Source organism: Notamacropus eugenii, chromosome 3, assembly GCF_028372415.1.
Source record: "Notamacropus eugenii isolate mMacEug1 chromosome 3, mMacEug1.pri_v2, whole genome shotgun sequence".
NCBI lineage: Eukaryota > Metazoa > Chordata > Mammalia > Diprotodontia > Macropodidae > Notamacropus > Notamacropus eugenii.
This window is the reverse complement of record NC_092874.1, coordinates 65,665,349-65,693,299: the sequence shown is the minus strand read 5'-3', so window position 1 is coordinate 65,693,299 and position 27,951 is coordinate 65,665,349. Positions and strand designations below refer to the sequence as shown.

Here is a 27,951-nt window from a genome sequence, read left to right as displayed (position 1 = left end):
CCTCTAATTGACAGATGAAGAAACTGATGCCCGGAGAAATAAAAGATTTGCCCAAGGTCATTCTGTTACAGAAACAGGACTTGAACCTAGGTTCCTTTGATTCCAGTACTCAATCACATCCCTGGTTAAGCATGTGAAAGTGAGCCATTTCCCTTTAATCTCCTCACTGTCTGTGTGTCAGCACCTAGGGATTTTGATGACAGTTACCATAAGAATGTTTCAGATTGTTATTGTTAATAAATTGTTTCAGTCATGACCCTCTTTGGGGTTTTCTTGGCAAGGATACTGTAATGGTTCGCTATTTCCTTCTCCAGTTCATTTTACAGATGAGGAAATGAGGCAAACAGGGTTGAGTGACTTGCCCAGGGTCACACAGTTAGTAAGTGTCTGAGACTGAATTTGAACTCAGGAAGAGGAGTCTTCCGGATTCCAAGCCCAGTGCTCTATCCACTGTGCCACTTAGCTGCCCAACATTTCAGCTTCATCAAAAGAAAAGCCCTTGAAGGATTTAATACTTTTGTTCCTTAGTACAAAATTCAATTCTACATAGGATTGTGATGGAATAGGAAAAGTTCCTAGCTCTTTGTTCTCTGCCTTGTCAGCTGGGGGAGGGAGAGTCTCGTCAACCACTTCTCCTTCTCCTCTTCCCTTAAAAAAAAAAGCCAAACAGATGTGTGTGAGGTAGGGTGGGCTATGCCAACCATGAGGTCATGGGAGAACCACCCCCAGTCTGGAAATGGAGTCCCAAACCTGATAGCTTTGATTTCATATGCTTAGCAATAAGTGAAAAAGCTGTTTTGATTCCAGCAAAAATATACAAACAGGAAGGAAGAATTGTTCCATAAAGCAGATGGTCTCTGAGGAATGTGACCCGTAAGGCTAGCTTGCTGTGAATGAAAGCAGTGCAGTCTTTGTTTGTTTTAGACTGGGCTCACTTATACCTTGTAGTCATTATCCCTGAGCAACTTCAGCTTTTTAAGCAAAATGGAGCAGGCTAATACACAAGGTTTAATCTTCCATTTTTGTGGTTTTTCTTCTTGCGTAACCAGTGCTTTGATGGAGAAATGAAGGAGCAGCCACATTTAATATTTTGAAAATGCATAGTAACATTAGAGTAACAGCAGAGAATCAAGGGTTTTGATTGAAAACAGCTTAGCCTTTCTTCCTTGATCCCCCAAATGAATGAACTAATCAGCATAGTATGCGGGACAGAGGACAGAATTTGGAGTCAGAGAACATAGGTTCAAGGTCAAGCTCCTCACTAGCTCAATGACCTTGGGCAAATCACTTGTACTGAGCCTCGTTTTCCTCTGCTGAACAATGAAAGCCTTGGAAAAGAGCATCTCCAAAGCCCCTCCCATTTCTAAAGCTAGGAACCAAATAGAATGAGGACCAAATGCTGGAATTATTTCCCTGTCATACATCAGTCTTGATTAGAAAATGCATTTCTCAGTCAGTCAATCAACAAGTACTTATTAAGCCTCCACCATATTCTGGTCAGCACACTAGGAACTGGGGAATCAAAAAATATGAGTGAAATAATCCCTAGCCTCAAAGAACCTCCCTCGTTACTACTAAGAACCTATAAGATCATCCAGTCAACCACCTTCATTTTGCAGGTGGTGGAACTGAAGTCAACAACTTTTTGCAGGAGTCGCTGTTGTTCAATGATTTATTTATGTCCGATTCTTCACGATCCCATGCCCACCGTGCCCTTCTATCCTCCACTATCTCCAGAAATCTGTGCAAACTTATGTTCATTGCTTTCATGACTCTACCTATCCATCTCATCCTCTGCCATCCCGTTTTTCTTTTGTTTTCAATCTTTCACAACTTTAGAGTCAGTCTTTTCCAATGAGTCTCATCTTTGTTATGTGGACAAAGTATTTAAGCTTCAGCTTCAGTATTTAATCTTCCAGTGAATAGTCTGAATTAATTTGCTGTAGTAGGTTGAGACTTTTTTTTCACTTGGCCACTGATGGAATTTGTTTTGTTTGTCTATACATATTTGAATGGATATCCTATAAGGTGAATGGTAGGAGATGGAAAAGAGAGATTGTGGACCTTAAAATAAAACAAAATTGAATTTTTAAAAAAATTATTGTATCAGTATACTGATACCCTATTAATAATCGCTAACATTAACATAGTACTTCAAAGTTTGCAAAATAATTTACAAACACTATCTCATTTTATCCTCACAACAACCCTGGGGTATAGGTGCTATTATTATCCCTACTTTAGAGATGAGGAAACTGAAGCAGAGGGAGGTTAGGTGATTTGTACAGGGTCACACCATAGGCAGTGTCTGGGGTCATATTTGAACTCAGGTCTTCCACTATTCTATCCACTGTGCCCCCCAGCTGCCTCATTATTAAGTTCAAAACCAGTTTTGTGATCCTGGACAAGTTTTTAACCCCTCAGTTTCCTATCCACAAAGTGGGGATAATAATACCTCCCAGGGTGGCTCTGAGGATCCAGTGAGATAACGTGAAATACTCTTTGTCAACCTTAAAATGATATATAAATACTAATTAGTTTACTCTATTTATCTCTGTCGGTGCCATATCTCCCAATAAAGTTTAAGTTCACTGAGGGCAAGGACTATTTCATTTGTCTTTGTATCCCTAGCACCTAGCATAAAACCTTGCAAAAAGCAAGCAATTAAGAAAATACTTGTTGAATTGACCCGAATGCCTTGATGTTCAAGTCATTTTCCCTCCCTAGGTTTCATTTTCCTCATCTGAAAAATGAGATGATTAGAGTAGGTGATTCCCAAAGGCTCTTTCCAGATTTAAAATGTTACAATCCCATAAAGCTATTGTTTCCCTCTCATTTCTACCAGGATGATGTCACATTTTCCTAAAATAGTTTTCCTCATCAAAACAAAACAACAAAACAAATTCCTTTTTGAAAACATAGGAGGACCTGGTCACAGTGCAATCATTTAATATTAACTAAAGCCTTCTGTCTCTATCTTGTCCCCTGCCACTGCCTCTGCAGTCATGGTTGCCCAGGTCATTGGCACATGTTGGCACATGCCCCAGCCATTGGCATATGTAGGCCAGTCTAGAACTAGAGTGGAAAGGACCAGAGGTGAAAAGTTTATACTACTGCCTAGAGGCACAGACATATCTGTCTACGCAGCACCTCCATAAGTCAAACATAAGCCAACGTAGAGATCATCTCACTACTAAGAGGTCAAATCAAGCTATTGTTAAGAAATATGATATGAGACGAGCATGTGCTAACCCTGCCATACAGTCAATCACCCTCAGTCCCAGGGAGTCAAGTCAAATCCAGTCAACCAGCATTTATTAAGTATTTACTATGTTCCAGGTCCATCCCAGGCCTTAAAGACACAAATAAAAGCAAAAAACAGACAGACAAAAAAAATAGTCCCAGCCCTCAGGGAGCTCAAATTATAACTATGGAGACAGTATTCAAAGAACTATGCCCAAATGATATATACAGGGTAAATTGGAGGTAATCTCAGAGGAAGGGTATTGAGGGAAACTGGGAAAGGCATCTTCCAGAAGATGGGATTTCAGCTGAAACTCAAAGGACCTCAAGGTCAAGACTAGAAAGGAGAGTCAGGCATGAGGGCCAACCAGGGAAAAGTGACAGATCCACAGTGACCTCGGTGTCATCAGAGCGTTCACCAACTTAGAGATGATTCACAGAACTCCAGTGACACTGGCCGCATAGATGTTCCATGAACAAAACACTCCATCTCTCATTTTCGAGTTCTCTCTGGCTGTCCCCTGTGTCCTCCCTCCGCTCTGACTGCTGACTTCCTTGGCTTCCTCTAAGTGCCAACTAAAATCTCACCTTCCGTAGGAAGCCTTCCTTGACCTCTCTTAATTCGAGTGCTAATTATGTTCGATTTATCCTGCTTTGTATATATTTGTTGCATGTTGTCTCTCCCCCCCTTGTATTGTAAATTTCTTGAGGGTAGGGACTATCTTTTGCCTCTTTTTGTAACCTTAGCACTTAACACGTAGAAGGCACTTGATAAATCTTGATTAAGGCTGATCTATCTAAATCTTGACTTCATTTTCACACCTTTTTTGAAGATCCATTTCCTTGGTGCTATTTTTTTTTTTTTTGCATCAACTCCATATGTGCAAGTCATCTTTAGTAGAATGCCCAACCCTATTTATACGAGCACCATCAGTCCCTCTGAAACTCTTTGGATATCTTTCTGTTTTGTTTTTTGTGAGATTGCATTGCATGATTCGAAGCTATGTAGCATCACCAGGAAAATGTTATTGTTAAAAAGATAGACTTTGATCAGATTGAGATCAGCTTGAGGTCCCTGAAGGAGCTATGTAGTTTCCCAAATTCAGTACAACCTATTATAATAATATATAATAATGATGAAGAAAGGGACATTGAAAGCTTTTCAAAGGAAAAATCAATAGAATTGGGTTGTTCTTTGATTTTGGAAGAGGCTAGGCAGAAGATAATCAAATATTTTTATTTAATTGGGATAAAAAAAAAAAAGAAAATAACTCACAAGAATCATTTTTCCATCCATGGAATGAGGACTCCATCTGATGAGAAACCCATGATGATGGTAGAAAGTGACATTTTGCTCAGGTGTGGCATGAGCATAGGCCACATGGTCTAAAGAAACTAAGGGGCCCATAGGTGAACTTAGGTTCATAGGATGGAGAAGCCAACTTCACAAGTAAGAAGAGTTGGCCTGTGTAAGCCACCATATGTGGCTAGAAGAATCACTTCAACTGAGAGAACCAGCCAAGAGTAGGAAAAGACATCTTCCCCTAACCCCACTAAAAAAAAAAAGAGGGGAATAACTTCAAGTTTCCTGAAGTCTGAAATTCAAGAAGAAAAAAATGGGAAATTTAAAAAGAAGAGAATCTTCCTTTTCCAGGTAAAGAAGACAAGTCCATGGCCAGGGACCCTTGGGATCCCTCCCAACTCTGAAATGCCATGATGATAAATCTCACACTCACTATATGAAAGCACTAATATAAGTCCTTCTTCTAATAAAATAGAGTATTTAATGAGAAGAAAGCCCTGTACAGTGCAGGGCTCTTTTTTTCTTACAATATGGAAAAAGATACTCACATGGAAGTCCGTCTGAGTCATAGGTTTAAATAGGTCAGTGCTGTTGAAGAAATGGAACCTTTAACAATTCAGATAAATGGCCTCTTTAGCTCACATTGGTAAAAGCAGTTTTCTGTAGGTGTTCACGCTGTCTGCACATTGTGCTCCTGCAAATCATTTTTATGTTTTTAGGGGTTAGTTTAATTCTGGCACAGTGCAAAACCAGTGTATCTGTTGGAGCAAGAAAATCATGTCCGTATCTGAGGGGGGTGGGGGAACCTCTGAAAATCAAGGATAAACTGAACGCATGCAAACAATGCCCAGATCTGGCTGCCTGAGAGCACAGATGTGTGGGTTAAGAGCAAAATGCCGGGGTTGGGTTTGGGTGTTTTAATTAATCCAAGCAAGTTTATAATCCAGTGCCAGAATGAAGCCTCTGAACCTGCCAAATTTTTTTGGCCGTAGTTGTGTTAGTAACTATTTCAATCATTCCTTCTCATTGTTTCTCTTACTCGGCTGAGAATTTCCTCAGCAGTAGGAACACCCCACACTCTCAGGGATGTCTCACCCCATTAGACTTCTTGCTCTTCAAGAGCCAGGATTGTCTTTTGCCTCTATTGTATCCCCAGCCCTTAGCACACTGCCTGGCACACAGTGGGTGCTTAATAAATGCTTATTGACAAGAATATTACAACTCTTAGGATGATCAGAGAAATGAGACGGTGATCTGCATTTTCCATAATACACAAATGTATAGCATAACATATATGATCTATACATACATATTTAAAGTCATCCATCATATTTGCAGGTAATATGGCTGGTAGTTACTCTTTCTGTTTGCGTGTAAATAATAACTGCTAGAGTTTTCTCACCATATGCAAGATGGTTACAGACAGGGGCAAGCTCACGCCGGCTCTGGAGCACTGGTTGTTCAATTTTCAGTGTGAGCATTTACAGCTTGGAAATTCCAAATATTGTAAATCAGGGCTTGATTTTTCTTTTATTATCATTATTATTGCATGTATTTGTTTTCAGTTTTCTACAATCACTTCCATAAGTCTTAGATTTTTCTCCCCCTCCCTCCCCAAGACGGCAGCAACCTTACATGAGTTCTACACATACATTCTTATTAAACACATTTCACATTAGTCGTGTTGCATGGAAGAATTAAAATGAATGGGAGAAATCATGAGAAAAACCCAAACAAAACAAAACATAACACAAGAGAAAATACTCTGCTTCATTCTGTGAACCAGTTCCATAGTTCTTTCTCTGGGTGTGGATGGCATTTTACCTCAGGAGTCCTTTGGGAATGCTTTAGGTCCTTGCATTGCTGTGAAGGGCTAAGTCTACCAGAAAAATTCCTCGCACACTGTGGTTGTTGCTGTGTACAAAGTTCTCCTGGTTTTGCTCCTTTCACTCAGTATCAGTTCATATAAGCCCTTCCAGGCCTCTCTGAAGTCTTCCTGTTCATCATTTCTTACAGCACAATAGTATTCCATTACATTCATGTACCACAACTTGTTCAGCCATTCCCCAATTGATAGCTGGGCTTGATTTATTGTACTGTTGACCATCTAGACTTCAGAATATGATGGAAGAAATGTTAATATTGCACATTAAACTTAAAAAGTGTGTTTGTATCCAGTCTCAGACACCCACTAACTGTGTGACCCTGGGCAAGTAACTTAACCCCATAACTTCAAAAAAAAAAAGACTGGGGCAGAAGGTTTGGGTTTGGGGCAGGTTATAAAAGGCTTTAAAAGGTGAGGGGCAGCTAGGTGGTGAAGTCCATAGAGCGCTGGCCCTGAAATCAGGAGAACCTGAGTTCAAATGTGACCTCAGACACTTACTAGCTATGTGACCCTGGGCAAATCACTTAACCCTAATTGCCTCCCCACCCCAAAAAAGTGGGTTTATGCCCTGACTATAAACATTTTTGTTCTAAACCAGCTGAGTGACATGCCACAATGGTAGACTAAATTAAGAAAATCAAATATCAGAAATTTTTTAGTGTCTTCAAAGATTTTTGAATAACCTATTTTTAGGAAATAGTTGTGATTTGCATATACCTATTTTGTAGTACAAGTTTGAGCCTAGATCCTGAAATAGCAAGGAAAGAAAAAGATTCAGAGAAAAAATATTTTTGGTTCCCCAGAAAACTTTGCCTTCACGCCAATAGGCTGGAGATTTTACTAGGCTTTCTGTGAGGAAATGAGCTAGGTGTGATGAGATTATTCAGTTACTGGCAAACAGCTGAGATACAGTAAGCATAATATGAGATTGGAAGTGTTGGAGAAGGTACAGTAAGTTTTGAACAGAATTTCAAAAGGTTGCCCACTCAAAATTGAAAACACTTAGGAGCCTTGGAAGTGAACTTCAAAAAGTAACTGAAAATAGATATAGTTCAGTCTGGGGAGGGGAAAAATGTTAAAGACAAGCAAAAATATGAAAGGAATTACTAGCATTATTCACTGAGAGAAATGAATAAAAATGAGGACAAATCACTTGCTAAATTGTGATTTAATCTCCCTGAGGCCCCCTTGGCATCTGAGGGCTAATAATAGCTTCCATTTTTATAACATTTAACAATTTGCATTCATTTTATCATCTGATTTTCACAACTCTACAGGAGAAGTATGGTGTTATGTTACTGCCCCCATTTTGTAGATGAGACTCACAAAGGTTAAGTCACTTGTCCACATTCCCATACCAACTAAGTGGTAGATCCAAAACAAGAACCCATCTGTTCTGGTTTCTGATCCAATGTTCTTGCACTTAATTCATTGCTGGCTTTCCTTTTGATTTAGCCAGAAATCTGGAGGCAGACAGGGGTAGGGAGGTTGGAATCCACCATATCTGGAGCTGTCAGACCCTCGTAATTAACTGCAGTGGTATATCATAATTCAATTTAATTTGATGCAGTGAACATATTTAACATGCAGTAACTACTAAGAAATTAAAGACTTGGAGGAAAGATAAAAGATAATAGCTTTTTCCCCCACTTCCAGCAAGGCTATTCATTTATCTCCTGATCATCCACACTTTCCCAATTAAATTCCCTTGTTCTCTAAATATCTGCAGGATATTCTTCTCTAAGATGTTGGATCAAAGGTGCTAAAATTGAATCCTGCACAATCTCAGTATCTCTTGAGAGTTGGGGATTTTATACCTGAATCCCTGATAAAGCCAGAGGCACTGTCTACATTACTGAGATTCATCTTGGCTTCTTATCTAGATGACAGTCTTAGTAGTCTTTTATACTCCAGATGAACTCCAAATGTTGTTGGTCTGTGATCTTTGAAAACTCAGAAAGAATGGAAAATATACAGTCACTTAACAGAAAGAGGCAAAACCGAAAACCCAAGTGGTCAAAGGATACGAAAAAAAAACCTTTCTCAGAAGAAGAATCGAAAACTTTTAGCAACCATATGAAAGAATGCTCTGAATCAGTAATATTAGAAATGCAAATCAAGACTTCTAGATGAGCAAATTGGTAAAGATAGCAAAAGATGAAAACAGTCAATGTTGGAGAGATTTGGACAGATAGGCACATTAGTGTACTGTTGGTAGAGCTGTGAATTTGTCCAACCATTCTGGTACCTACTGACCAGGAAATGGCTAAACAAATTATGATACATAAAGGCAGTAGAATATTACCATGCTTGTAAGAAACAAGTATGATGAATATGGACAACTTTGGGGAGACCCAAATAAACTAATGCCAATTGAAATAAGACCAGGAAACAATATGGGGTGCCCCAAAAGTCTTAATGCAGTTTTAAGCTTTAATTTCAGAAGTATAAATGCCATAAATTCACAAAACCATTCAGTTATTTTAATTTTAAAATATTGATATGTTTTTATTAAAATTCAACATAACCATGAACTTGTGCTATACACTGCTCATTTCAAACTTTGTGAAAACTTTCATTAACTGCTGCTTAGTGATTGAAAAGATTCCATTGGTAGTCCCAGCCTTAAGAGTATCCAAAGAATGAAGTTTTGATGCATGCATTACCATTTTAATATGACCTAATTTTAATAATAAGAAAAAGTCTAATGGATATAGATCAGATGACCAAGGTGGCCAAGCAAGAGGAACACCTCTACTGATCCATTGGTTAGAGAAAATGTCATCCAGTAAGTGTCACAGGCCATTCATAATAAGAGGGTGCCCCATCTTGTTGAAAGAAAAATGATGTTATTTAACAGTTTTCAAGAACTGCTAAGTGAGATTCGCCGTTGGCTGCATATTCTTCAAAAAATAATGGCTCACCAAACCTGCTAATAAGGCTTTCCTGTAATCTTAATGTGCCAGTTGTGAGGGTTAAATTTGCTACTTAGGTAGAAAGTTGCTTCATCAGTCAACTTGTCAAGATCATCATTGGAATTTTCTATTTTTTCATCAGCTAACAGAATTCTAATTTTGCATAGTAAGCCTCTCTTTGTAGCATCTTGAACAATTGTAACCTTGTAAATATGTTTTTGGAGTTTTACTATTAGAATTCTATGCACTATGGTTTTGGGAATATACAATTCAGTCAACACAGAACACTCTAATTTTAAGGAGATTCTTCTGTTCAAATGTCTTCTCAATTTCAGCCACAGTCTCTTCACTTGCTTGGCATCTCCTGGATCTAGTCTTGTTGTGAATTGAACCATTTTCTTACTTTTTTTTTACCCAATTATTAATTAAACCTCTATAGCAATCCTCCATCTTATATTGGGAGGCAAATTTTCTTCTTACTGTTCTTGTGGACTTGAGTTCAGCTAAACAGAGAGTGCTGTTGACTTTTTGCTTCCATGTTTGCCATATTCAATCTGAGAATCTTAAGACAAAAATTTTAATTTTGTTATTCCAAATTCGCTAGTATAAAAAAACCTACTCAAACTTTCAAATGATATTTTTGTAAGTTCATGTTATTTATATATTTAGACATATTTATATTTAATATATATTTATATGTTAAAGCTTAATACTGCACCATGACTTTTGGTATACAGTATATATATATATGTATATATATATATATATATATATACACATACATACATATATGTATATATATACATACATATATATATACATACATACATATATATATATATATATAATTGCAATAATGTCAAAGGAAAGAACAACAGGAAAACAATTGAATTCTATAAAATTATATTGACCAAATTTGGTCCCGTAGAAGAGCTAGAGGAAGTCCCTTCCCCCTGCTTCTTTGCAGAGGTGGGGAACTATGACTATGGAGCACTGCATACATCAGACATTTTCAGTGTGTTATTTAATTTTTATCTTTCTTTATTCTTTTAATATTTCATAAGAGGTAACTATCTTATGGAAAATATAGGAGATATAAAAACAAAAGATCCTTTTTTTTTCTTAAAGAAGTCAGATTGGGAGAGGTGCCACAAAATTGAATATAGTCAAATATCATCCATTTTTTTTTTATAAAAAAGGAAAAATGTGGATTCTTCAATCTATAGTCTTTGAACTTAACTTTGATTCCTGGCAAAATCTCTAGAACAAGGGTTCCCAACTGGGGTCTATGAAATTGTTTTTCTTAAAAAAAATTTAAATAATTACATTTCAATATAATCAGTTTCCTTCATAATTTTCTGTATTTTATTTTATGCATTTAACAACATGATTCTGAGAAGGGCCTCATAAGTTTTACCAGATTTCCAGAGGGGTCCATGACACCACACAAAAAAGGTTAAGAACCCCTGCTTTCAAGTACATTATTAAAGAAATGGTTTGTGAGATTTCGAAAAGGAAAGTGGTGGCCAGTAAGAGTTAGCATGGCTTCATCAAATAGCTGCTTAACTAAATATGTTTGTTGAATTGTCATGCCAGCCTAACCTCATTTCCTTTTTTGACAAAGTTATTAGGTTGGTAGAGAAGGGGGATGCCATAGGCAAAGCAAAACTGAATTTTGCGAGATATTTGATCAACTTCTTGTTGAAGTTGTGAGCTAACTGTAAAGATGTGGGCTAAATGATAACTCTGAGATTATATGAATCTGTTTAGTATGCAGAGTATATAGTGACAAGTAAACACTAGTGTTAGAAGTTACTATTATTAATAATCTATAGTTCCTATAATGTGCGAGGTACCATTTGATCCTCAAAACCCTGGAGGTAGGTGTTATTATTACTGCCATTTTACAGTTGAGGAAACTGAGGCAAACAGGCTAAGTGATTTTCCCACACGGTAAGTATCTGAGGCTGCATGTGAATTCAGGTCTTCCTGACTCCAGGTCTAATGCCTTATCTACTAGCTATAGGGATTTGGCATTTTTGACCAAACCCAAAGAGTAGTCAATGTGTTGGTGTCATCTTGGAGGGCGGGTTCTAGTGGAGCATCGTTATGTCCTTGGCCCTATGCTAGTTTCATCAACAACTTGGGTAAAGATATAGCCCACATGTTTATGAAAGCTTAGCTAGATGGTTAACTTATTGGCTACAGACAAGATCCCAAAACACTCTTGGTAGGCTAGAATACTAGGTCTAATCTAACAGGGATAGATACAAAGTCTTTCATTCGGGATTTAAAAAAAAAAAAGCTCTACAAGTATTTGATACAACTTAGGCAGGAATTTTTTTTAATTACGAAAAAATCTAAGGATTTTAGTGGATTGTAAACTCAATATGAGCCAACAGTATGTTCTAGCAGTCAAAAAGCAAACTTATTGCTAGGTTATATTAAGAGAACCAATAAGGTGATAGTTCCCCTGTACTCTACTTAGTTTGACAATATCTGGAGCATCATACTTGGTTCTGTATGCTAAATTTTAAGAAAATTCATACAAGCTGGGTAAGAATAGATACCATGGCCTGTGAAGATTAATTGAAGAAACTGGAGATTTTCTACCTGGAGAAGAGAAAGTTCAGAGGGGGAACAAGGTAGATAATTTTCAGTTTTTCTAAGGCTGTTGAGTAGAAAGAGATTAGACTCTTTATATTTGGTCCCATAGGACAGCACTGATGGACATTATATTAAGGCAGATAGGTTCAACATAAGAAAAAACTTCCTGCCAATTCAAGATGTCCAAAAGTAGCATGAGCTGTGCCTGGGGTAGTGGATTCCTTTTTACTATAGGATGGATGGCAGCTGGTTATCCTGTTCAGGTGCAAATTAGATGAGGTGACTAACTCATCTCTGAGGACCCTTCTAACTCTGAGATTATATGAATCTGTTTAGTATCCAGAGTATATGGTGACAAGTCAAGTCCAATTAAGTCAACAAGTATGTATTAAGTACTTAGGTACCAGGGACAGTTCTAAGCACTAGTGTAAGAAGGAATATTGTTTTTGTCCTCATTTTGATTCCACAAATGTTCTTCAAAAATAGTAAAACTCCTAGGATGATGGGAGCTTGTGATAAGATAAGCTTGCGTAACCTGTTCTGCAGGGATGATAGTCAAGCACATCTTGGCCTCTGGGAGGAAGCTCTACAAAAGGGGAGCTCAGACCCTAGCCTCATTACCACACCTATGTTATCTGCATAAGGAAGGAATGTAAGGAAATCAAGTGAGGAATTTGAGAAATCTGACTAACCCTAACTCCACCTGGAAGGACAGAACTGTATAACCTCACTCCAAAGATGTGGGTGTTCCCAGCGAGCACCACAGACTTTTTTGGGAGAAGTGTAAAAATAAACATCTTTCTCTGCCCACTCTGTCTCTTAATTCTTTCAGTGAGAATGGGTCTATCACATGGGTCTTCCAGAGGGCACTCTGAAAAGGGAAGCAATGGGCAGTGGCACCTCATCCTGGGCTAACTCCCTGTCCTTGCCTGGGAAGCCCTGTGATCCCCACAGCTGTGATAAGGGGCATATCATGTGAATTCTCCTAAAGCCATGCTACCTGGGAAGCAATGGACAGTGGAAGCTAATCTAGGCTAACTCTCTGACCCTGGCTGGGAAGTGCTACGATCCCTACAACCATGTTTCTCACACTGGGGATAAAAGAAGGTTAAAAAAGACAAAAAAAACAGTTTCTGCTAAGGACCTGGGGAAATCCTACTCCTATTCCAGCTGCATTGATTTGGGTTGGCACACATCCATGAAACACCCAGAATGGCCCTTGCTGTGTCTGGAGTAACTGGGTCATAGACCCATACACTTAACAGGGTTTTCGGCTGTAGAGACAGAACTGGAGCAAATTGTTGGGTTTAAAATGGAACCAAAAAGGCTAGATAGCTCTTCAAATTGTGTTCTGAATAACTGTGTTTTATTTGTCTTTTTCAGAATGTACTCATTGTGGAGGTAAGCTAACTTGTCCCCATCCAGTTTTTGATAGTTGGCAGATTGTTACGGTGAGTTTTTAACTTAGCACTGTGTCCCCAATCTCCAAGTGGCTATTGGATTCCCATTGTATACTAGCTGTTACTTGGATTCTATAGAACAAGATGGTACAGATCTAATTGCTGTCCTTAAATAGCTCAGAATTTCTCATGGTTGCTTGGGAACAAGAAGACTTGTATTCTAATCAATTGATTTATTGATAGACTGTCCTAATTCCATAGCTTCCAAAGTTACCTTTACAAATCACTTAATCCTAATCATGCTCAGTTTTCTCATCAATTAACTGAGGTAATGATATCCATCCACCTTACTTGCCTAATAGCATTTCTGTTAGCATCAAATGGGGTAGTGAATGTGAAAATGCATTACAAATGATCAACTGTCATACAAATGTAAGTTTCCATTATCAGGAAACTGATTAAATGTCTAGTATGTGCTGCTACCAACCTCTTGTTTGAGATGTGATAGACTCAGATACAGACTGAGACCTTTTTGGACATTTTCAACTAGGAATTTGTTTTGTTTGACTGTACATGTTTGTAACTGAAGTGTGGTTTTCTTGTCTCCTCAGTGAAGGGGAAGAATGAGAAGGAAAATATGTAGATCCAAAAATTAAGTAAAATTTAATTTAAAAGAAAAAATTTCTACTATGTACAAGACAGGTTTGTTGGGTTTGTTTTTTTTTTTTTTCAAAAAGAATACTTTGCTTTTGGATCATGGAATTTAGAGTTGGATAGTACATTAGAGACCATCTCTTCCAAGTCCCTCGTTTTATAAATGAGAAAACTGAGAGCTAAAGGAGTTAAGTGACATGCTTAAGGTCATACAGGCAGCAAATGAGCCACCTTATCCTTTCTCTAAGTGCTTTTGCTTCTATTGACTCATTTGATCTTTACAACAACTATGCAAGTTGTTGCTCAGTTGTTTTCAGACTCTTTGTGATCACGTTTGGGGTTTTCTTGTCAAGGATACTGGAGTTGTTTGCTATTTCCTTCTGCCGCTCATTTTACAGATGAGAAAACTGAGGCAAACAGAGTTAAGTGACTTGTCCAGGATCACACAGCTAGTAAGTGTCTGAAGCCAGATTTGAATTCGAGTGTTCCTGACTCCAGGCTTTGCATTCTGTTCACTGCTGTACTTAGCTGCCCCAATGTGATATATGCAAGAGCATTTCTATTTTACAGCTGAAGAAGTCCCTATGCAATCTCACATCTAGTTAGTAATAGGGAAGGAGCCATCTCCAGTCGTGATCTGTGTCTTATCACTGGACTGTGATGACTCTGGAGGAGAGAGTGAGGCTGGTGACTTTGCACAGCTGTGCTTCACTTAAATCTAATTCACTTACAAGTCAACACACCACCTTCTTAATGTCATTGATCCTCTTCAAGAATGAAAGACAAGCAACAGCAGTCTAATGACAGGGCTGAGGGAGCCCAAGTTTTCTTATTTTAAGCTTGTGCTCTCTGTCCTATATCCTCTCCCCTCTAAGACTCAGCTTCCAGAGTTCTGGGAGAGGCTATTCATCCATTGGCCAGCTGAGAGGGAAATTGTGACACACTTGTCCAAAAAGGAAAAAAATACTACTGTCTAGAGCAAGGGTTATTAACCTGAGATTTGCGAATTTTTTTGGTCTGTTTGTTTGGTTTTGGTTTTGTAAAAAGATTTTATCCTATGAATTTTATTTTATGCATTTCAAAACACAGGCTTTACCACACTGATGGTCAAAAGGGGTCCATGACACCAAAAACAAAACAAAACAAAACGTAAGAACCCTTGGTCTGTTAGAGTAACCATAGGCAGATATTTTCAATGAACCACATATAGTTCTGAAATCAACTTTGTTGAGAAAGTATTCTAAGGGATTGCCCCACGATTGCCTATGTATGTCACACACACACACACACACACACACACACACACACATATATAATTTTTTTTCCCACTATTTTTCAACAAAATTTATGAAGTGTCCTCCATTCCAAAAAGCTGCTCAACACAGGCTGCTGGGATACAAATCTTTTGTTTCACCAATCAGTAATTGACAGCTTACTTCTGCCTTTTTTTTAAGTTTCTGTGGGCTCTTTTGCTTTAATTGTGCCTCAGGTCATCATCAGTGATGATCCCCAGCCAAGTGCAGTTGTGCCCACCCACCCCCACCTCCCAGTTCACTCCCAGTCACCAGCTGCTTTCCAGACCTCTAGCTTCTGTAGTCACAGAATCCTTCCCTAAATGAGACTGAGGAGGTGGGGGAGGTGTTTATATTTTGAGGGTATTCAAATGTAAAGAGTATGTCCATGAAAATTCATGTGCATTGTATTGTCCCCTGTAACCTCCAGGCCAAATTTAGCCCCTGAAAATGCACCCACAGCTCCCATCCTAATCGGAGGGAAACCACACATGCATATCCAAAGATTGCATTTAGCCCTTCACGATAACAGCCTAAGGCTTCAAAGAGTAGCTTTTTTCGACCCTTAGCTCACAGGGAGAAGTAAAAGCCTTCAAATATATCAGCAAGCCAACTCCCCACCCTCTCACTCTCTTGATAATATTCTTAATCATAGCACATCATTATAAGGGAAAAATGATGTTGAATGTACCTATGTCCTTTTCATAAAGGATATTGTTGGAAGTGGGAGGACCATGAAGTCTCTGCTTGGCAAAATAGAAAAATACAAGCCCAACATGATTAAGGTGGCAAGGTAAGTCTGAAATTCACAGTCAAAGTCTATTCTTTCCTGTTTTTAAAAGTAAGCCAAGGTGCCCTGGCTTAATGTGGATGTCTTACCCATGATCCTTTGTCCCAAGGAAGTCTGTGATTGGCCATAACATTAAAAAAAAAATAGTCCCCTTAACTCCTAGGCTAATGATGAGGGAAGGGATGGGAAAACATTATTCTGTACCTTCTGGATCCCTTCTCTACCTACCACCCACTCTTTGGCCCTTTCTAGAAGTAGCTTAGGTAATCCTAGAGATAGTACCCTACTTCCTTCCTTCAGTGGAGAAATCATGCTCATGATACAAGAAGAAGCAATAATAAGAATAGAAAAGAAAGGAAAAGATTCTTATGACTCCTAGATGACCATGATAATTCTGTAGGTCCTAGGTGTGGGGTGGCATGAAATGCAAATTAAAGATTGCAAATAGTACTGCCATCCAAAGACATGTTATTTCAGCTACTCATAACATGTTACCTCTTTTTAATGGTAGTTTGTTGGTGAAGAGATCTCCTGGAAGTGATGGCTTTCAACCTGACTGTAAGTACTCTTCTGGAGAATCTTTGGACTATCAGTCAATGCTATTCTATGCTCATGTTCTAGCAGAAGGTGTGTAGGTCCAGCAGAACCACTATGTCCCTCTGATGGCTCCAGCTGCCTCTCAGGGAGGATGGGCCCACAACATGATGATGGGGGATCCTTTCAGTGGCAGATTCCCAGTCTGCACATTTCTATCTTTGTAGGGGCTGTTGAACTTGTTCATTTATCACTATTCTTGGGTTTATATCATAACTTTGTTCCAAAGAGGTAGTGTGATAATAACTCAAGTGATGACAATGGCACGCTCCTTCTAAGATCTTCCTTGGGTGGGTTGCTACCTGTGTGAACAGGACAGACTAGAGCCCCACCTCTTCAGTTATTATCTCCATTGATCATCCATAGGGAAAAAAGTATAAATGTGGTAAGGTTTACTCAAATGGCAATTTAGAAACTATTACAAAACAAAAATAATATAGTAGTAAAGTATTTTTTGACTGTCTTTTGATAAAATCTGGAAGGAAAATTCCTCCCAGATTGGCCCTTTGGCCAATTTTTTAAAATTGCATAAAATCAGGAAAAGGGAAAAATAACTCTAAAAAGTATCCTCATAGGCCTTGGCTCTCAGAACATGCTATCCAGGAGATGAACTTTCTCTTCATAGAATGCAACTCTCTAATTCTTCCACAAGTTATAGGCAGGTCAGAAGCCTGAAAAAAATAAATTTGCAATCCAATGATTCATTATAACATCTGTAAAAATGACCCTATTTTCCCTCAGTCAAATGGTATCTGGGATGTCATATAATGTAGAATGGCCATGACTTGATTTTTACAAGTTATGTTTGCTGTGAAGTCCCTGACATAATTTGGCCGAGGTTTTGGTCAGCAAGCTGAATAAACATTAGAGCAGGGGAAGTACGGTATGGATGGGGAACATGCCAGTGACATCAAATGACTCCCTTTAAACCAAAAACAATTTTTTTCAAGACTAAAACATTTTCTTATTTACATTCTAGTAAAAATAACTAGGGTTTCTGAAAAGTATGATCACATAGCATTTGAGTTCAGTAAACATTAATAAATAGCACACTAAGCCTCATGTCAAGTGTCCAGCACTGGCATACAGGTGATGCTCAATAAATGCTTATTGGTTGGTTGATTGATACAAACATCAATAAGACCTGTAACTTACCATCAGGAGTTTTAGAAAATAATAGACGACATAAGATGTTTAGTACAAAATAGACTATAATGGGTACATAAGAAAATGCAAACAATTGCATCTGAATGATCTGAATATGTCCAAATGGGTGCAGGGGAGGTGGTGGATCAATGAAGGTTTCCTGGAAGAGGTGAATTTAAGCTGGGCCTTGAAGGATGGCTGGGATTTCATCAGGTTGAGATGGAGAATGAGGGAACTCCATGTGGCTGGAATAGTGTGACCAAAAGCTTGAAGGTGGGAGAGCTCAGAATGTTTGTGGAGTGATGAAGAGCCATGTTTGGCTGAAGTATGGGATGCATGACGAAAAATGACATGATGAAAAGCTGTGATTGGTAGATTGATAGATTAGTACCTTAAGATGGATGGCCTTCAGTGTTGAGCTAAGAATCTGACCTTTTTTTTTGGTAGAGCATTTAATCACTAGCATTTATATTGCACTTTAGGTGCTACTATTATAACTATTTTATACATGAAGAAACTGAGACTGAGAAATAAAATTACTCTCCCAGGGTCACACAGCTATTATATATCTGAGCCAGGATTTGAACTCAGGTCTTTCTGACTCCAAGTGCAATACCCTGTTCACTATACTCCCTAACCAGCTCATGCAGCCAATGTAGAGCCATTGGAGGTTTTCAGACAGTGTTCTGACATGATCAGATCTGTGCATTAGGAAGATTGTTAATGTTTATCCTCATGTGCTCCTCCTCCTAGGTTGCAATGCAGAGCTGCATGCTTACTTAGGGTCAGTAGGAATGGAAGAGACCTTGAGAATTCATTTCGTTTCAGGCAAGACCATGGACATGTGACCTTCACAGAAGGAGATTCCACAACTCAGACTGGAGTGACCCAACCTGGTGTCTAATAATCTTCCCTGTCAGGAAGTTCTTCCTATTCTTAACCTAAATCTCTCATGCTGCAGTTGAAGCTAGTTTCCTCCAGTCTTGCCCTTTTTGAGAGATAATGTACTAACTGCTTTTGTGCTTATTAACCCCTTGCCTCCTTGCAGACCTTAGGAATCCCATGCTCAGTCCACTTCTTCAGGCTGGATCCTCCCATTTCCTTTGACCTTGCTCCACCAGATTTGTTTTCCAACTCTTTTCCCCACCTGGGTGGCTCTGCCCTGAATTTGACCAAGTACAATGGTGGGACTACCTCACAGTTCCTGCATTCCAGCCTCTTCTTGATGCATGCAGCATTCCAAGAATAATGGCTGCCATTTGTAGAGCCCATCAGAGCTTTATTTAAGTTGATGCTTGCTTTTTTCACAGCATTATGTGAGAAAACTCATATTTGGCTTATTCTTCACTGAGGTGCTTGGCTCTTTCTCTACTCTGTTCAGAGAAATTCTTCAATATGATTTTGCTCGCAAAGTGTACCATGTCACCTAAGCTGCTATTGAGCTGCATCCAAGCCTGTGTATTCCTTATGACTTCACTAGCTTGCTTCTGGCAAATGAATATATGAACACAGAATGAGTTTGTAAAGTCCTTTTACAGCATAGATTTTTACTTCTCTTGTCTTCTTTTCCTATTAAGATATTGGATTTGAGATTCCAGATTTATTTGTGGTGGGCTATGCCTTACACTACAATGAATACTTCCAAGATCTCAATGTAAGTCTTTTGTTGCTCATAGCTTATTTCCTAACATACTGAGAATGTTTAGATTCCATTCCTTTTATCAGAGATATTTTGAAAAGTATCACAGAAATGAAAGGTACCATGCATGGAATGAGGGGTAAAGAGGCTGGCCTTAGAGTCAGGGAGATGTGGGTTCTAATGTTATTTTGCCACATATTAACTTTGTAACTATGGATGAATCATTTGGATAAGCCCCTAGGAAACAACCACAACAAGAACAATTTAACAAGTATTCATTAAGCATCTGCTCTGTGTACCAGGCACAGGAGATACAAAAACAAAAATGAAACTAGGGCAATGACAATGATGATACAGCAGTTTACATACATAATTTCATGTGATCTTTACAACATTTCTTGGGAGGGAGATGCTATTATTTTCACTATTTTGTAGTTGAGAAAACTGAGGCTTAAAATCTAAGTGACTAGCCCATAGACATTCCAGTAGTAAGTATTGGAGGCAGGCATTGAACCCAAGTTTTTCCAACTCTGAATTCACCACATTGTTCATATCACCATACTGTCTCCTAGACTATAAGTTGCAGAGGAATTGCTAAAATGTATCAGTAAACATAATTTCCACGTTGGAAATTCCCCCATTCCGATGAAATCTCAGGTCCAGATTTTCTAAAAATTATTTTAAATGTAATAAATATATTTTTGTCATCATATCCCCCTTGCCTAACAGTATGCCAGACATAAAACAGGCATTTAATAAATATTAATTGATTTATTCCTTTTTTTCCCCTAATAAACTTTAAAAGCTTGCCAAATATTTTGTTTAGTTAATGAAAAGACAGCATGGTACCATAGATAGAAAACTGATGTGAGGCCGAAAGACCTATATATTAGCTGGGCAACCCTGAGCAAGTCACAGCCTCTCAGTGCCCCAGATAACTCCAAACCTATATGTTTCAGAGAGGATGTTGATCCATATTGGTAGAGGGAGTTCCCTCCCTTGGCATTCCCTATAGTAATTTTATTCTATCATGTAATATTATTCTTATAATAATAAAAATTATAAGTCTAGAAAAAAATACCAGAAATGCAGGTGAACAGAAGTCATTATTACTTTGTTTGACAGCTGAACAAATAGGTGCCCTGAGGTAAACTAGGGATTGGTGTATTATCTCTCAATCCTTCTAGTCATATACTCTGCCCTCTGGTATATCCTAATAACCAAGTTTTAGAACTCATGTCAATGATGGGAATAACATGACATTTCCCTCCTGCCCTTAAGGGACATGCCACCTACCTGAAAAGTGTTGGACAAGAGTCTGTGCTCTGTTCAGCATCATTATTTCCTATCAGGTGGGGCTGCAGGAAGAGTAGATGTCAATTTCACAAAATGAGACCTTGCACCTCCACCAGGGCCCTTCTGGATTCCGTTGTCAGAGCCCAGGACTGCCTAGAAATCAGAGTGTAGAACATGAATGATCTGGCAATCAAATGACTCACATATGCAGATTTTGCATATATTTTTAAAAATAATTATTGATTATAAGGTTGCTGCTTCTGTTATTTATGGAAGATGTTTACCTGTGCTTCTCTATTTACTGTGTGCCTAATTTATCTTAAAATACTGTTGTTTCAGCATATATGTGTGATCAGTGAACAAGGCAAAGTGAAATATCGAGTCTAAAGAAGTAATGTTCTCACCACCTGAAAATTCGTGAATTTCCTCAGCTCCCTAATTATCCTATGCCTTTGACTACAATCAAGAAGTTAGAATATGTATGTGTGTGTGTGTGTGTGTGTGTGTGTGTGTGTGTGAAATTTGACTCTGCAGGCATTTTCATGTATTAGGATATTAAAAAGTGATTTCATCTGAAAGCATTCTTTTCAGGGATCATAACATGTCAACTAGCATGTCTTTATCATGAAATATAAGGCATGTCTTTTGCTTGGTTTGTTCCAAGTCAAACACTCCACCTTGTGACTCACAACTTCTGTCTGCCTTTATGCTCCCACCTTTTACGGCCTGGATAATCCTTTGGGCTCACTGCTTTTCCCTGAAATGCCCCACCCCCATCTTCTAGTTGCTCAATTTATTTTATTTTATTTTTCACTTACAGTATCCTGGCTTTTTTTTTCTTTCTGGTCCCAAACTGAAAGATGAATCATATTCCTTGAGATCTGAGCCCATAAGGCTGGGATGCACACATACTCCTGTACCCAAAAGGAAGGGGGGGAGGGGAAAGGCAGTTTAATATATATTTATGTGTTTGCACATTTCTGACAGGCCATTATCATCTGCTTTGTCAAAACCTTTCAGAACCTCAGGGGTAGGCTGAATCTTAATGACACTATGAAATGAGCCTTTACATGGCACTCTCAATTTGAACTTCCAAGATGTGACAGAGGCATGTTGAGTATGCACAGACGTGCTCAACTGTGTTTAATACACTGAATTTTAATTAGAAAAAAACACAATGCCAGTGAGGCTTTCATTTCTAAGCTCTGTTCCTTGATTTGAGTGATCCATGAGCAAATGACCAGACCTGGAGTAGAGAAGACAGCTCCATTCACATGTATATTTCCACGCTTGGAGCTAATCAAGTAGAAGTCTGCTTATGTTGAAATTATTCCAATGCTAGTTTCAATTTTTCTCTCTTTTATATCCAAGGATGAGCTTCCCTGGACACACACACATGCACACACACACGCACGCACACGCGCACACACACATTGTCATAAATGGGAATGCAAGAGCTCAGTTTCAATAAAAGAAATTTTGTTATGAGTAACAAGCAAGTGATCCCAAAAAGCAAGCCGACTTCACAACTTCTTCTGCCTTTTTACAAGATCTTTTCCCTAATTTACAAGGGAGTTTAATGGAAAATCAGCTTTCGAGTGCCAATACACTGTTCTCCTTCACTTCCTGAAAGAAGCTGTCTCAGCATAAATAACTAAGTAGCCTTTGCTTTGTTCAGAACCCTATGAGGCACATTATTGTTAAGCTCTGACTTCTTTTAAACTAATAAAGAATAAGAAAATTTGTTATACTTCTTAACTGTTTATCATTTTTCCCATTCCCGTGTTGTTGCTTTCATATGTAATATATACAGACCTATATATACACATATATCTATATATATAGTGTTACATGTAAATCTATTATATAATATATAACATATATAAACCTATTATATATAATACATTCTATATTATATACAAACCTAGTGAATATTATATAAATCTATTATATACTTCATATTATATTTCTATCTGTAGTTCATGTCATGTTTTATAGTTCCATATAAATATATATTATACATTGTGAATATATTGTATATGTATATATATGTGTACATAAACACATCTAACCTTTTAAAAAGTGTGTATTTGGGCCAGTGGCCTGAATATATTTCAGTATATACCTACTCTAAGGCATTATTTTCATTTTTTCTTCAACCTGGATAAGCTCCAATGTATGCAATCCCTAAGCAAAGGCTTACTATAGAATGTATTCTCCTCCTTGCTGGCCTTCCCTGCTGCTTCAGTTTGTTTATAAGAACATGGAATTTAGGTTGTAAAAGAAGATTTTTTCCTGTGTATCCCTGTTCCAGTCACAGAAGAAAACAAACCACACCCAACCATCCCAGGGGGAGAACCCAGCAATGAGAATTCCTCTCAGTCCTGTGCTCTAGAAGTCCTGTGCGTCTCAGCTAGGGCTTGATGGTGACTGAACTCATTTGGCCAATTTCATAGAATATCAGTAGGAGATGTAAAGTGGGACAGCTGTGTCCAAAGAAATAGAATAAGTGTCATTATCTATAATGATGCCTCTTCATCAGCTGCCACAGGAGGACATAGAAGCACATTTTCTTTTCACTGTTGCATTTATTCATGGACACATCCATAAAGTATGCATTACAAAGACCTTGTTTTATGAAGTACTTTATATGAACCAATATTAATAAAAATCAATGGGTTTAATTAGAATTTAAAAGTTTTAATCAATTTTACAAAATTAATATGCTGAGTATTTTGGCTTGTAGTGAACGTGGGCAGAGAGTAAAGGATGTATATTTTGTTTATACATATATGAAAATACATGTTACACATATATGTGTGGACATATACACCCATGCATATATGTGTACCTACATATATGTGTATATAATCATACCAATTTCAGGCCTTTCTGGCATTTTTTTCCATCTCCATCAATAGTCTGACAAAGTCCTGAGAAGCAACTAGGTGGCACAGAACATAGAATGCTGGAATCAGGAAAATCTGAATTTTAATCCTGACTCAAACACTGGTTGTGTGACCCTGAGAAAGTCACTTAACTTCTGTTTTGATTCAGTTTCTTCATCTGCAAAATAGGGACAATAAGAACACTTCCCCTGAAGAATTGTGGTAAGCATCAAACCTGCACTTAGTAGGTACTATATACATGCTTATTCCCTTCCCTAGCGTGTAATGAACCAGAACTAAATTGAGGAAGATCTGAATTCCAGGCCTGTCTGTGACAAGTACAGGATAAATCAGGGCACCTAGGAGTCACAGGAAGATTCATCTTCCTGAATTCAAATCTGGCCTCGGACATTTACTGGCTATGTAACCCTGGGCAAGTCACCTAACCCTGTTTGCCCCAGTTTCCTCATCTGTAATATAAGCAGGAGAAGGAAATGGCAAACTGGTGTCTTTGCCAAGAAAACTCCAAATGCAGTTACGAACCATCAGACACAACTGAATTGATTCAACAGCAACAAAACTGGGTAAATCATTCGTCTCTCGTCAACCTCCGAAAACCAGCAGGGACATAGATCTGCTGAAGAGTCTGCAGATGCCTTCAACAAGATTTAATTATGTGCCTGTACTGGGCTCTTGCCTTTGCCATGTGGTACCTTGCTTCTAACATCATTTTTCTATACCTAAGTAAACACAGCTAGTCCCTCCCATTGGAACTTAGGCTCTGATAGGTGAGTTTCCACCTTACCTTCCCCAGATCCAGGCCTTCGTGCTACTTCCTGGCAATGTCTAAACCTCCACAGAGGTAGCTTCACCCCTTTCTAACTCTTTTCAAGCTCTTTAGGGCAGGAATTGGCTATCTCTATCATATTTTTGTCCCCAGGACTTAGCACATACTGTGTCCAACTCTTTATGACCCTATATGGAATTTTCCTGGCAAAGATACAGAAATGGTTTACCATTTCCTTCTCTAGTGTATTAAGGCAGACAGAAGTTAAGTGACTTGCCCAGGGTCACACAGGTAGTGAATGTCTGAGGTTACATTTGAATTCAGGTCTTCCTGAACTCTAGGCCTAGGCTCCACTGAGCTACCTAGCTATCCCTAGCACATAGTAAATGCTCAATAAATATTTTTTATTTCTTTCATTAATTTCTTTCCTTAATTCACAGATCCAGACCTCCCTCCAAAACAAAAAACTAAGATTTGTTAGAATAAAGTCCCTTTTAAACCAAGTATGCTAAATATTAACTATTATTAGATATTAATATTGCTGGTGTTGAATTCATTCACCAAAAAAATTGGAGATGGAAAATGGACCTATGATTTCATTGATAGAAAAAATTCATTGAGGAAACAGAACTAGAGTTAACGTTACATTAACTATCAATGCAGGTCAGCACCTTCTCTGCAATTTATAGTCTTAGAAAGTGATTGCGGGCAGAAGCATCAAACACTCCTGACCCAACCAGATTAAAATGGAATTGGGAAATATTTAACAAACTAAATACAAATATGTTAAAACATCTGTTGTTGCTTAGGCATGGCTGCCTCTTCATGAACCCATTTGAGGTTTTCTTGGCAAAGATACTAGAGTAGCTTGCCATTTCCTTCACCAGTGTGTTCCAATTTTACAGATGAGGAAACTGAGGCCAACAGGATTAAGCAATTTGCCCAGGATCCCGTAGCTGGTAAGTGTCTGAAGTTGGATCTGAACTCATGAAGATGAGTCTTCCTGACTCCAGGCCCAGCACTCGGCTCCTTGAGCCACCTACATGCCCATGATAAAGCATAGATAATATTATGTGGTTTTCTAAGTCAATATGCTGCCCCTAGGGATTTTCATGTATGGTGTAGTGCTTACCATTTCTGTTTGAGTTTAACACCACTTGTCTTGAATACTGAGAGTTTCAGTGACATTCCTGGGGTCATATAGCCATTGCGGATCACAAGCAGAACACCACCCCAGGTCTTTGGCACTAAGGCCAGCTCTCCATCCTCTGTGCCACAAGTGCCACCAAAAAAAATCAGAAAAGGCTAAATAGCTTGATTCACAGAACAATTTTTCAATTCACTTTGGCAAAATTAATATTGATAACAATTATGACAATGGCAATGGAAATGTCTAACGTTTGTATTCAATTTGGGGATTATCAAAATTCAGTGAACCCTATTAATGAGATGGCATATTCTTTCATTGGGCAGCTTGGTAGCACAGGAGGCAGCTAGGTGGTGCAGCGGAGAGAGGACTAGCCATGGAGCCAAAAGAACCGGAGTTCCAATGCAATCTCAGACACTTAGCTGTGTGACCCTGAGCAAGTCACCTCAGTTTCTTCACCTGTAAAATGAACTGGAGAAGAAAATGACTCTACTATTTTTGCCAGAAGATTTCCAAATGAGGCGATGAAGAGTTGGATGCGATTGAAATGATGAAACAACTAATATTCTTCTTCTGGCAATGTAGTGTGGTAGGAAAAGCACACTACATTTCGAGTCACATGGCTTGAAATAGAATTCTGGATCTGCTAGTTATGGCTTATGTGACCTTGGGTGAGTAATTGTATATCTCTTATCCTCAGCTTTCCTCATCTATAAACTGAGAGGATTAGGTCTATTACCTTTCAAGTGCTCTTCTAGGAGATTTATCTAAGCTATCAACCATTGATTTAAATTGTATCATAGGAACAGATCACATGTTGTCCCTTGACAGAATTACGTACCATCAAAGCCTGACTGATGTAATATGGTCTGTCCATAAGGCAAGAATTAGTTTTGTTGGAGACTGTTTCTAAAATACTGAAAATGTGTTCTTCAGAGGTGGATTCACCCAGAAATCAACCAGGTACTTAGCCACTTACTTGTGAGATAGCTTGTACCTTTCCAGGCAGACAGGACAGAGTTGCTCCCCATCTGCAAGAAAGCTTACATGGGACTTCCTGGAAAATATTCCTGTCCTACTTTCTAAAAATAGCCCAATTAGGTAGCCAGTCGCAGAACTTCAAACTCAAAACTGCACTCTCCCCTCAGTTATCTGGGTAATGTTGGCAAAAATAGGATGTGTTTTTCATCTTAATTACCTGAATCTCACAGAGTGCTTTTGAGCCCTGGGGTCATAGAGAATAGTGTGTGGTTTGTGTATAATCATCCATTTTATAATAAGTTTCTTCACGTCTCATTAATGAGCTGATTATGAAGTATGATAATATACAAAGTATGCACATACCTGTTTAACTACGTATATATTATTGTGCTCAAGTGGTTAAGCAAGCTTGTGTGTGCAGAGCACTCTACTGATGTGAATTCTAATAGAAAAGGCAAATGTAAGCCTTTTTTTTTGAAGGGAGAAATTGAAGTGTTAAATTGGGTTGTCCAAAGCTAAGAAGCTAATAAGAGTGGGGTTCCTTTTTTTTTTTTAAGGGAAAGAATGACACCTTGGATCTTGGAGTAAGAATCTTAGATAGGACTTGATCAGTTATTTAGTCTGGCTAAAACTGAGTAAGAATCCTTGACAAGTATTCATCCAGCCTTTGCTTGAAGAACTCTAGTGAGGACCAGCTCATTATCTCCTGGGGCAAGACATTTCACTGTTGAATATTTACATCAAGCAAATATCTTTCTAACTTCCTCCATCTGATTCTATTTCTGTCCTATGGGAACAGGCAGAATAATGTGAACCCTTCTTTCATATGATAACCCTTCAAATACATGAAGACCATGTCCCCAGTAACTCTTTTCCAAGCTAAGCATGACCAGTTCATTCACCTAATACAAGTGTGGTGCTATGGCTTTGAGTTCCCTCATCATTCTGGTTGGCTTACCATAGAGGCATTCCAGTTTAATAATATCTTTCCTAAAATATGGCACCTAGAACTGAGCACAGTACTCTAGCTATAATCTGAGGAGAGAAATAACCTCCATTTTTCTGTTTCTATTAATCCAGTTTTCATCTGCAAATTTGGCAAGCAATCCTCCTTCCAAATCATGAAAAAAAAAAATTTTGGCAACAGGACCAAGGACAGAGCCCTATAGCACTCCCTCAGAGACATCGTTTCAGCTTTCCATATAGCTTCAACCTATCTCTAAATCCATCAACCCTACTATTCTGCACAATCTCAACATACCCCTGCTTTCCTGCCTCCATGTCCTTGTTCATATTGAACGTCTACATACACACATACACACACACACACACAAACACACACAACCTTGGAATGATATCTCTACACATCTCTGAATCTTTACTC

The 27,951-nt window shown here is 38.4% G+C and overlaps 1 protein-coding gene across 5 annotated transcripts in view; it reads left to right on the top strand.

Annotated features, from left to right (window-relative positions):
- PRTFDC1 (phosphoribosyl transferase domain containing 1) overlaps positions 1-22,514 on the top strand; it is a 96,781-nt gene extending 74,267 nt beyond the window's left edge. The window contains exons 5-10 of one of the 5 annotated variants that reach the window (XR_011976675.1): positions 13,337-13,354; positions 16,010-16,092; positions 16,601-16,647; positions 18,583-18,613; positions 19,407-19,483; positions 21,104-22,514. Coding sequence is in view for 3 of the 5 variants with exons in the window: in XM_072651756.1 (XP_072507857.1) it covers positions 13,337-13,354; positions 16,010-16,092; positions 16,601-16,647; positions 19,407-19,483; positions 21,104-21,151 (273 nt within the window). In the remaining 2 variants the exon portion in view is untranslated. Of the gene's footprint in view, positions 1-13,336; positions 13,355-16,009; positions 16,093-16,600; positions 16,648-18,582; positions 18,775-19,406; positions 19,488-21,103 lie in introns of those variants that run through there. The other 4 variants (XR_011976674.1, XM_072651756.1, XM_072651753.1 and 1 more) reach the window with 4 other exon arrangements.
- Positions 22,515-27,951: the final 5,437 nt, after the last annotated feature.